Source organism: Myotis daubentonii, chromosome 1 (assembly GCF_963259705.1).
Source record: "Myotis daubentonii chromosome 1, mMyoDau2.1, whole genome shotgun sequence".
Taxonomy (NCBI): Eukaryota; Metazoa; Chordata; class Mammalia; order Chiroptera; family Vespertilionidae; genus Myotis; species Myotis daubentonii.
Window position 1 is genome coordinate 130,729,163 of NC_081840.1, and position 12,164 is coordinate 130,741,326.

At 44.4% G+C, this 12,164-nt stretch overlaps 1 protein-coding gene across 7 annotated transcripts in view; it reads left to right on the top strand.

The window, feature by feature from the left end:
• The window catches only part of FRMD4A (FERM domain containing 4A), a 335,840-nt gene that overhangs the window by 208,069 nt on the left and 115,607 nt on the right, over positions 1-12,164 (top strand). For all 7 annotated transcript variants that reach the window (XM_059660122.1, XM_059660132.1, XM_059660112.1 and 4 more), the window contains exon 5: positions 1,548-1,632. In XM_059660122.1, the coding sequence (XP_059516105.1) occupies positions 1,548-1,632 (85 nt within the window). The remainder of the gene's footprint in view (positions 1-1,547; positions 1,633-12,164) is intronic.

The following is a 12,164-nucleotide window of genomic DNA, read 5'->3' on the forward strand; positions in this document are numbered from 1 at the left end:
TATACATTAACTAGGGGCCCGGTGCACGAAATTCGTGCACTGGGTGTGTGTGTGGCGGGGGGGGGGGGGGAGTGTTCCTCAGCCCAGCCTGCCCCCTCTCACATACTGGGAACCCTCAGGCGTAGACCCCCATCACCCTCCGATCGCCTGATCGGCCCCTTGCCCAGGCCTGACGCCTCCGCCAGAGGTGTCAGGCTTGGACAGGGGACCCCCATCTCCCCCTGATCACTGGCTCTGGCCCCCGCCCAGGCCTGAGGCCTCTGGCCCAGGAATCATGCCTGGGCAGGGGACCCCCATCTCCCTCTGATCGCTTGCTCCACCCCCCGCCCAAGCCTGACGCCTCTGACCCAGGCTTCAGGCCTGGACAAGGGGACCATCATATCCCCCCAATCCCCGGCTCCGCCCCCCGCCCAGGCCTGATGCCTCGGCCAGAGGAGTTGACCCTCATCACCCTCCGATCACCAATCACCGGATCGGCCCCTTGACCAGGCCTGAGGCCTCTGGCAGAGGAGTCAGGCCTGGGCAGGGGACCCCCAGCTCCCCGCGGTTGCAGGCTCCCCCCCTGCTCAGGCCTAACACCTCTGGCCTAGGCGTCCGGCCCGGGCAGCAGGGACCCGCAGTGGCAGCGGCCCCGCGATCGTGGGCTTCGCTTTAGGCCCAGGCAAGGGACCCCTAGCTCCTGGGACTGCCAGCTTCGACCGTGCCCAGCTCCCATCGCTGGCTCCACCCCTACTTCCTGCTATCACTGGCCAGGGCGGCAAAGGCACCTGATTCTCTGATCATGGCTGGGGGGCAGGGCAAAGGCGGCCCCAGGACCGCCTTTGCCCTGCCCCCCAGCTCTTAGCTCCCCCCTGGGTTTCTGATCACTGTCAGTGGCAGGGGGCTTCTTCCTGCTTTCCCTTTCGCCTCCCTGCATTGTGCCTACATATGCAAATTAACCGCCATCTTGTTGGCAGTTAACTGCCAATCTTAGTTGGCAGTTAATTTGCATATAGCCCTGAGTAGCCAATGAAAAGGGTATCGTCGTATGCCAATTACCATTTTTCTCTTTTATTAGATAGGATATTACAGTGTTACACGTGTCACAGCCCTCTGCATGTGCAGACATCAGACCACACTTCACCACCTGCGGGAAGATAGGTCATAACCATTTCTCAGAGAAATATGGCCCCTGGTTTTGATGAAGCAGAAGAAACTATCTTTTAAAAATCCAGCTCAACAGTGATTAGCACAAAAAAGTACTGTATTGAAAACAAATAGTGTTTTTTTAAAAAATGGAAAGCAGGTAAGGAAAAAGAAAGTAGATGGTCGAGTGTAAGTCCACTCTGAGAAGCTGATACCAGGCCCAGTTCTTTGCCACGGTAAGGGCTATCAGGCCTGATGGTCCTATAAATGGAATCATATGAAAATAACTGATCACTCCTTTTTCTTCTGTTCATTTAGGGCTGGGAGCACTGGTCCTCATGTCAAATCCTGTAGCTCGGAGAATAGTATATTATCTGCTTGGTTGGTGCTTCAGTGATTCATCTGCAGTTTTTCTCTTCCAGGTTCTACATAGAAAGCATTTCATACCTAAAGGATAATGCCACCATTGAGCTCTTCTTCCTGAATGCTAAGTCCTGTATCTACAAGGTAAGTTTCCCATTGAAATCTGAAAGTATCTTTTGAAGCTGGAAAGCCCAAGTTGCTGTCTCTCATGTGATTTTAAGGCTTAGTAGGAGTAACTTATAAATTAATTACTATAAATAAATGACAACTTCATGAAACTAGAGCTTCCAGTGTAATAGTGTGACTCCTGATCCCAGCACTGTGGTTTTGGCTCCTTGAGGTGCTCTTTAACCTGATCTTAGGGGCCTCCTTAACTTGGCAACTTGTCCAAAGAGGAACCTAGGCAAGTATGACTAATGCACTAGTCATCTTAGGTCTCACTAGTATGGATGAACTTGTAACCAAATGCATTTATTTCTCACCATTTTTAGACTTTCTAGCAGCATCTCCCAAAGAGATGTTATTGGACTTAGGGTGGGACAAATTGTTTTTAATTGTGCTAAATACACATAAAATTCACTATCATAACCACTGATAAATGTACAGTTCCCTGGTACTGAGTGCATTTACATCATTACCACCATCTTCAGAACTCTTTTCATCTCATAAAACTGAAACTCTACTCATTAAACACTAATTCATTCCTCCTCCCTCTAGACCCTAGTAACTACCTTTCTACCTTTGGTCTCTGAATTTCACTGCTGTAGGTACCTCATATAAGTGGAATCAAACAGTACAGGGTGGGGAAAAAGCAGATTTACAGTTGTTTGGTGGAAAATAATACAATAATAATAAATACAGTAGGTCCTCGGGTTACATCGGAGATCTGTTCCTACAGCACGATGTAATGCGATTTTTGCCGTAAGTTGGAACCCGCCTACATAAGCACCTACGTCACTCACATGGAGCACATACACAGCAGTAATGAAGTAACACAGTAAAAAAAAAAATTTAAAAGAAAGATAACAATTCCTGACCTTTACTTGTAAATAAATAATAGAAAATATAAAGCACATATGTAGATACGTCAAAATGACGGAACTTTTTTTTATAAATAAATGGGAGATGGCGATGTAACCATGAAATGGCGTACATCGAGTCCAACATAACCAGAGGATTGTTTGTAATAATATGAAAATAAACTCTGTGTTTCATGTACTCACAACTATATACCTACTTTTGCCCTGCCTGGTATTTGTTATTGTGTGATTGACTTATTTCACTTAGTATAATGTCCTCAAGATTAATCCACATTGCAGCATGTGTCAAAATGCCCTTGCTTTTTAAGGCTGAATAGTATTTAATTATCTGGATATACCATGGCCTGTTTATCCATTCCTTCATCAGTGGACACTGGGTCACTTTCACCTTTTGCTATTGTGAATAATGCTGCTATGAACATGGGTTTATAAATATCTGTACAAGTCCCTGCTTTCAGTTGTCTTGGGTGTATACCCAGAAGTGGTATTGCTGGATCACATGTAATTCTTTGTTTAATCTGAGAAGCTGCCATACTGATTTCCATAGCGACTGCGCCAATTTATATTCTCACCAACTATGGATAAAGGTTCCAGTTCCTCTGCATCCTTGCCAACACTTATCTTCTGTGCGTTGTTTTTTGGTTTTTTTTTTTTGGTGTTTTTTTTTTTTAATAATAGCCATCCTGATAGTGTGAGGTCTTATTGTGATTTTGATTTGCATTTCCCTAATAGTAAAGTTGAACATCTTTCCATATGCTCAGTGGCCATTTGTACATCTTCTTTAGAGGAATGTCTATTCAAGAACAGTTCTTAATTGGGTGGGACAGTCCCTTGCTCTATACCCAGTTCCCCGATATGCTAATAGTGTTTCCTTTCTCTAGAAAACCCACATGACCATACCCATTTCCAGCGCACACCCCTCCCCTTCCGGGGGAGAGGTGCTTGCAGAGCACCCCCTGAGTTGAGAACCACCACTAGGAGAACATTTTTAAAGTGAACAGCCACTCTGCTGGCCCCCTGTGTCTCAGCATGCATCCTGTGTCTCACTACTGCAGCCTTCAGCACACACGCCACGTGTGCTTGTTAGCAACGTAAAGACAGGTGATACCAGCTCAGGTCTTACATGGCAGGCTGGGTGCTGAGTGCCTTCCGGAAGTTGTGTGGCTGAATCTTCACAACACCTTTGAGGGGAATACTACTTTTTATCTCTTTTTTTTCTGTGAAGAATATGAGGCACAGGGAGGTTGTAAGATTCGCCTGAGTTCACATATCTACTGAATGGCAGTCTCAACCGGGGTTGAGCTCAGTCACCTGCGCCCTGGAGGGCATACTCTCCTCAGAGTGGAAGATGCCCCGGCATCCAGAGAACTTCAAAGCAAGTACGCATGTTATAAAACGGTCAGTGGTTATATTGGAAGGAGCCTGAGGAGATTCCCACTGCCTGTATTTTCACATTTTGACTAAACCCAGTTTGGGGGGATTTCAACAACCCATAACCATTCACACACACACACACACACACACACACACACACACACACACACACAGAGTTGAAATGGTGTGACAGCCATCACTTTTTCTTCTGGAAGTACTTCAGCACTTTCATTGTACCGAATAGTTTTACCATATGCAAATATTCAAACTAACGAAGGTCCGGTAGTGATCAACTTCAGTTCTATGAAAGGACCGCACTTGGTGACAGCTACTGAGCCAGGGCTTACACGGGGCTCAAACCCAGTGGCTCAAGACTAAAGTATTTTGAGTTTTTGCTGAATGGAGGGAAAAGTCACTAAATATAGTTCCAGGAACATGCAGGTTCCTTCCTTTCTCCAAGCCCATGTTTTCTAATTATAACGTGGAAATCATAATATCAAATTTATATGCCTTACAGATTGTACGAGTAACTGCTGCTTTTTGTTTAATGAATGTAAGCACACTTTGAAAATGGTCAGAAATAAAAAGTGAGCATTGTCCACCAGATGGCAGACGTGGGTAGTAAATGTTTGGAAAGTCACTGACCTGATGAAATCAGACTCAACCCAGGCAAGTACAGAAATACCTCAAACCACTGCCTATATTTTCACATTTTGACTAAACCCAGTTTTGGGGGATTTCAACAACCCATAACCATTCACACACACACACACACACTTTCTTTTATTTTTTTTTTTTTTACTGTTCAGGCAGCTGGGTGAAGGGAGAGAAAGGTTCCCTCTCGGGGTTGCTCAGTTCAGTCTGGTCACAAATGCTGAGCTGGAGCTGAAGACCACAGTGCTTTTAGACTCTGAGATTCATGGGAAATAAATATAGGATAAATCCTTCCAACGAAATACTAGGTTCCCAAGTGAAGGTGATGATGCATTCATTTATGACCACGGTGCCCACAGCAGCAGTGTGCCTACTGACATGGGGAAGGGTGTCAGTTCAGACCCCAGCCGCCTTGTCTCCGGAGCTATCCCAGAGCTGGGCCATGCCAATGACCCAGGGATGGCTGTTCTGCAGTTTCTATAGAATACCAAACAGCGTCATGGATGACCTGTTTCCCTCCCTGTCATCAAAAATAAAGTTTTCATTTGCATAAATCGACACTTAGAGTTTATTTTTACAATGTTCACATATATTACTGTATTTGAACCTCATGACTGAGGTTGAGCAGGACACATTAACTTTCCAGAGGAAGGAAACTGATGTTGGGAGGTTATGGGACTTACTCAGAGACAAAGGGCCCGATGTGACCTACTGTGCACAGTTGTAAACATGTAAAGACCTTGGGAGTTCCAGTAGCACAGTGATTGTAATTAGGCATTTAGGTTTGGTGTCTGACAGACTTGGGTTCCCTTTCCAGCTCCGCCTCTTAGTAAATGCATTAAGGGTGGACACCTTCTGTGTTGTCTCCAAGCTTAATTTTCCCCTTTGGTTTGCAAGGATATTAAAAGAACCTACCCACAGCCTTCTTGAGAAAATCAAGCAAGATAAAGCGTGAATGAGGAGAGCACCCCGCCAGGCACTCTGTCAGCTCCTGTGGAGATAGAAGTGCTCACTTGGGTGCAGGCTCGAGGAGGTGTTTATCTGTGCTGTGATCTTCTTTGAGTCACTCTGGCTGCCCTGGAGCCAGAGGGTGGTGCCAGACATAACCTGTAGATGATGCTGATACCACAGGCTTCAGTTGACACAGCCCAGGTTTAATATCAGCTCCCTTCCTGTTTCTTGGGGAATGAGTCCTACAGCATGCTGGAATCCAAGTTGTTCCAATAAAATAAGCTGTTTAGAACCAAGACGGCTGTGTAGGTAAATGCTGGTACTTGCTGCTTCCCACAACTACATCAAAATTACAACTGAAATACAGAAAAACCATCATTCAGAACCACTTGAAGTGCAAGTCCTACAACTAGAGGAGTAAAGAAGAAAATACATACTGGTCGAAACTGATAGGAGGGGCAGAGGCGCAAAATGGACTGGTCCAACATATGGCATTTTTATAATCGGGAAGGATTTAGTGGATGTAGGGTCCCAGCCTCACACCAGACCCCTAACCCAGAGTTCCATAGCTTGGAAGAGAAGTCCCCTTAACTTTGGGCTGTAAAAACCAGTGGGGATTGGGGCTGAGTGACACAGAGGCTGCTGGAGACCCAGAGAGTTCCTCTTAAAGGGCCAAACTTATATGGTCCCACTCCCTCTGAGCTCCAGCTCTGGGTGGCAGCACTGGGGGAAACAGGGACATACTGGGATGAACTGGATTGTTTGGCATAAGGACAGGATCTGAGGGGTGGCTTCCTCCCAGACAGGGGTGCTCGCAGGGGTCATTGTTTCTGTGCTGGGACCTCCCCTAGTCACAGAGCTGACTCACAGCCATATCTGAGTTTCTATAAGCATGGCTTGCACTATTTGCTCCTACCTGGTGATTCCCTGAGACCCCTGCCCCATCGAACTTGCAGCCCCACCCAAACTGTTTGCAGAGGCTTTTTCATATGAGTGGCCTGTCCTGGATCAGCCTTCAGACTTTCCTAAAATCTCTTAAACAAGTAGCAGCTGATGTCAGTATGCCCCATATCTATCAATAAGAGTCCCAATACCCAGCACTAGCACTAGCCTGCCTCACCTGGACATTTCCAAGCCCATTACAAATAACAGCCATCTGCTGATAGCTTCATAGTTCCTACTGGGTAGCCCCAGGCAGTAGCTGACTTTGCACCTCCCCAGAGGCCCCAGAGCCAGTGCAACTGGTAGACAGATTCAGACCATACCAGATTACAACTCTGCACATCCACAAGCGACACACTCAAGGGGCAGATGTAGTGAGCACCAAAGCCCCACTGAAGCAAGTTCTGCTCCATAGGGGTGTCTCCTGCACAGCAGCTCTTTCACTGTAGCTGCAGCTAGTCCTCACAGCCAGTTGGCCTAAAGATCAACTCCTCCCAGTGACGCCAACAGCAATCAAGTGGTGAATAGCAAACAAGACTGTGCACACAGCTCACACAGGGGTGCACCTACCAGTGTGCAGCTCAGGTGACTGGGAAGGCTGAGCCACTGGACCCTACAGAACACCTACTACACAATGGCACTTTACCAATTCCAAGAGACATAGCAACTCTACCTAATATATAGAAACAAACACAGTGAAGCAGCTAAAATGTGGAGGCAAAGAAACATATCACAAATGAAAGAATGGAAGAAATCTCCAGAAGGAGAAATAAGGAGCATCTGGGACAACTTTAAGCATACCAACATTTGAATTATGGGGATGCCAGAAGGAGAAGAGAGAGAGCAAGATATTGAAAACCTATTTGAAGAAATAATGACAGAAAACTTTCCCTATCTGGTAAAAGAAATAAACTTACAAGTCCATGAAGCCGAGAGAGTCCCAAACAAGAGGAACCCAAAGTGGCCCATACCAAAACACATCATAATTAAAAGGCCAGGGATTAAATATAAAGAGAGAATCTTTAAAAGCAGCAAGAGAAAAGCAGTTAGTTACCTATAAGGGAGTGCCCATACATCTGTCAGCTGATTTCTCAACAGAAACTTTGCAGGCCAGAAAAGAGTGGTGAATAGCAAGGACCTACAACCAAGATCATTCTACCCAGCAAAGCTGTCATTTAGAATTGAAGGTCAAATAAAGAGCTTCACAGACAAGAAAAAGCTAAAGAAGTTCACCACCAAATCAGCATTACACGAAATGTTGAAGGATGTTCTTTAAAAGGAAAGGGAGGAGGAGGAGGAGGAGGAGGGGGAGGGGGAAGGGAGGGGGAGAGGGAGGGGGAGGAAGAAGAAGAAATAAAAATATAAACAATAAAATGGCAATAAATACATATCTATGAACAATTGAATCTAAAAATCAAAATAAACCAACAAGGAAGCTAATGATTGAAATAAACTGGAATAAAATAGAACTAGAGGCATGGAAACATGGAACAGATCGACAAATCTCAAAGGGAAGGGGGGAGGGGGAGAGGTGAGAAATTGACCAGAGATCTTATATGCATATATGCATTACCTATGGACACAGACAATAGGGTGGTGAACCAGGTGGAGAGGAGCAATGGGGGAAATAGAGGGGCATCTGTAATACTCTTAATAATAATTTTTTTTTAAAAAAATAAGCTGTTGATTCCTGCTTCTTCTAAGTCCCTGTTTCATTCACTTTTCAAAGCATAAATATTTATTTTATCAAAGTAACATATAACACAGATATTAATGTTGGCAAAAATAGAAGGCAGCCAGAAAAGAGGAAGACCAAATATGAGATGGATTGACTCCATAAATGCAGGTGTAGGTGTGAGTCTGCAGGAGCTGGGCAGGGCTGTTGACAGGACACTGCACATCACTCACTCGTAGAGTCACCTATGAGACAGTTTAAAAGTCGAATGGTTCTAAGAGGCTTTTTATGGAAAAGAGCCCCACCCCTAGTCCTACCACTTTCAACCATTTTAGCTGTTTCTTCTGGTATTTGCCTCTCTATTTCTAAATAATTGGCACAGGGCGTTATTCCTTGATTTACCCATTTTAGGTTTATTGAGTTCCTATTAGGATAGGTGAGGATTAAGGTCTCCTATACAACCTTCTACACTCTGCCTCTCCCATTTTCCCAGTGTGGTGGTAGCGCAGTTCTGGGTGAAAGCACAGCTGTCAGCATTACATTATTATGACTAATCCAAGCAGCATCCTATGTTTGTGATTCTTTTTTAGATAACCAGATGTTTTACCTAAAGGTGATAATTGCCTTGCTGTTACTTGTTTCATTTCTATGTCCCCATCATTGCTGCCCTAAAAGCTCCCACAGGTTCCTAAATGCATACCGAAATTAATTTCCAAATGCTTCAGGCCATTCACCAGCTCTCTTTGGTTTGGTTTTGGTTGTTTCTGCCTTTTGTTGTTTTTCTTGGGCCCTCCCTTTTGGAGCCCTCTGTCCTCTTGCTCCAGTCTGGATGTGGCATCATTCACAGATCTCATGAAAGACATCCATTCCCCATCCTGCACCCCAGCTCTATGGTGGGTTGTTTGTTTACTGAATCCTGAGTCTTCCTGTGACAACATCCTCCAGAAATCCAGAGAAAGTGCATATGGGAAGGAAAATGTTTCAGTGTTTGCAAATCTGAAAAAGTCTTCTACCTTTATATCTGATCAATAGTTTGACTGTATGTAAATACATACAGGATGAAGATTTCTCTCAGGGTATCACGAGTGTTGCTTCAGAGTCACCTGCTTTGAAACCTCATCTCTCCTATTTTTCATCTCTGTCTTTTATTCTATCTTCTAGGAGATTTCATCAATATTATCTTTAATCTCCTCTATTAATTTTTTAAGCTTTTCTGTCATGTTTTTAATTTCCAAGACTTCCTTCATTTTATCTGGTTTTTCTTTTTTATGCATGTATATTGTTCTATTCTTGTCTTTGAATCTAAAATCCTCTTATTTTTCTGATAATATTAATTATCATGTGTGTTCTGTCTAGTTCTTTTTTTTCTGTTTATTTATCGTGGTTTGTGTCTCTCATTAGGAGACTTTCTTGATATTGATAATCTGTTGACCCTGGTCTGTTTGTGGACATTTATGAGAGAGGCACTTAAAAGCTAACTGATGCTCCCAGGGCCCAGGAGGGAGTGGTACCCCCTGGTGGGTGTCCCTGTGGAGGGGTCCATTGGCAAGCTGGGTCTTTCAGTGTAAACCCCCGATATCAGTGTCCTTTCTTTGTGGCTCTTCATTCTGTCCAGGGGAGACACCCTCCCCCTCTTCTTGCCCAGGGAAGGCAATGGCCTTCATTCAGGGTATAGATGCCCTTTTAATCCTTGGCTTTCAGTACATCTCATTCTAGCTTCCTGTTCATCTCCAGGGAATAAACCTTGGGTTTCTTCAACAGCAGAGAAGTGAGAAACGGGTTTTTGTTTTATCATTTTTCCCAAACTACAAATACCACCTTCCTACCTTCCACTCTTTTCTTCACCAGGAGGAATTCGACCAGTGGTTCTCAATCTTCCTAATGCTGCGACCCATTAATACAGTTCCTCATGTTGTGGTGACCCCCAATTTCATTGTTACAAATTGAACATAATTAAAGCATAGTGATTAATCACAAAAACAATATGTAATTATATATGTGTTTTCTGATGATCTTAGGCGACCCTTGTGAAAGGGTCGTTCAACACCCAAAGGGGTCTTGACCCCACAGGTTGAGAACCGCTGAATTAGACCCATGCACAAATTGGGTTTCTCTCTCACTTTCCCTGCTTCCAGCCCCCTTATTTCCTACAAAAGGAGAGAAAAGTACAGTGCTAACCTACCCAAGTGGCAGATAAATAGACTCCAGTCTCAGAACCACCTGAGGCTGTAATTGTCTGTCTGAGTGAAGCAGGAGGGAGTACAGAATGGGGCCACCAATGCCCACACGCTCCAACAGCACTTCTGATGTGTTTTAACTCAGCTAAGGTGACATGTGGATGACAGGAAGGAAATTTATGACCAGAGGATGGGGAGATTCATTTAGAAATCTGTCTGGTCCCATGGCAAACTCCCCTGGGAATTGTGCCTGGGGATGTTATGTGTTCCTTGGGAAGCGACACGAGAAAGCAGAGATCTCCTGCCAAGCCTTCCATCTGGTTCTCTCCCTCTTTGGATGTGGCCTCCTTGTCAAAAGGAGAGGCCCATCAATCAGGCTCCCAGGAGACAGTGGACATGTCACACTACACGGGCGTGGTTCGGTGGACATGGATTCTCATCTCAGCTCTGTCCCCACCTTCGGGCTGCAGGATCAAATCCTGCCTGCTCTGAGTTCTGCACTGACAAAGTGAAATTGATGTCAAAAGTTAATCACCACAATAATTTGCAATAGCCTTGCAAACAATTAGTGCTAGGACATAAAATGTCAGTGTCTCTTTAATTTTTTTAAAAGGATTCCCATAGAATATAGAACTTAAAGTTATAAGGGAAGTCTGAGACCCAGCCCCCAACACTTTTCACAGAGAGACAAGAAAATTGGCTGCCACACTGAAAGATCTGTCTCCATTCAGTTCCTCATAGGAGTAATTTGATACTTATGTGATTTCAGTCAGGTGAAGTGAGGGACTAGTCAAATAACTAACTGTGTAATTATGAATCTCATGTTTGAGCTGTATGACCCTGTCCAGACTTCCAGGGATCAACTGTTCACTCTGTAACTGTATTTGTCAAATGTTAATTATGCTTTACCTCAACCCTTATCCAACAATGATCTCCAAAGAAACAGGACCCATGGTCACCATCTGAAGATAATGGAAATGTGCCTCTTTGGGTTGGAGGAAAAGTTGGCAGGAGCAATTTTTGAATTTTTATGATCACCTTCCATGACTGGTCACTGAACTACTCACATAGTCAATGCTCAGTAAATTGTTTTTGATTGATTACTTTCCAACCCCAGGGAGCAAAGATTCACATATTTCCTGGGAAATTATCAAGTTTGGTGCCTACCCGTGCCCACTGAGAGCAAGTAAATCATGTCAGAAAAGAAAAGGCTTAAAATTCCTGTTAGGTGTGCTGGGGGAAGGGGTCTTGTCCAACCTTCTTTTTCAAGATTTTCACATTGGTCTGGGAGCTTCACATATTACTGGAGCTTAAATAATCAGCCTTGGGCTTGCCACTTAGTCTAAATACCATCAGTCTTGACAAGACTGAAATAAGTGGTCTTTATCTAAGATCTTCAAAGGGCTTTGCTAATGAACAGATGATACCATCTCTGAAGATGGGAGAAACCCAGCCCAGAATCAAGTCCACAGGACAAAGGAACCGACATAAAGATTAGTCTCAGACTTATGCTAGTAGTATCCTAATCCTTATCTCTTAGTATGATTGTTGCAGGAGTAGCGTGTGCTCATATCACAGAGAGAGGAAGAGAAGGCCCTTCATTTTCAACTCTAGAAACAAACGAATGTGGACTCATTATTTTGGCTGCCCATGACCTCTAAAAGATTCCTCAGGGTCATGAAATCTGTGTGCAGTGGACAGCAGGAGCCATCCTTGAGCTACAAAAGGAGATTGGGGGCCCAGCATGAATGGCATGTACCCCAGTGGGTCATTAGACAAACATGAAGTGACTTGACTGATGAAAAACTGGCAAAGGGCTAGAAAGAGGAATTGTGCAAGATCACATCGGTCTTATCATGCACC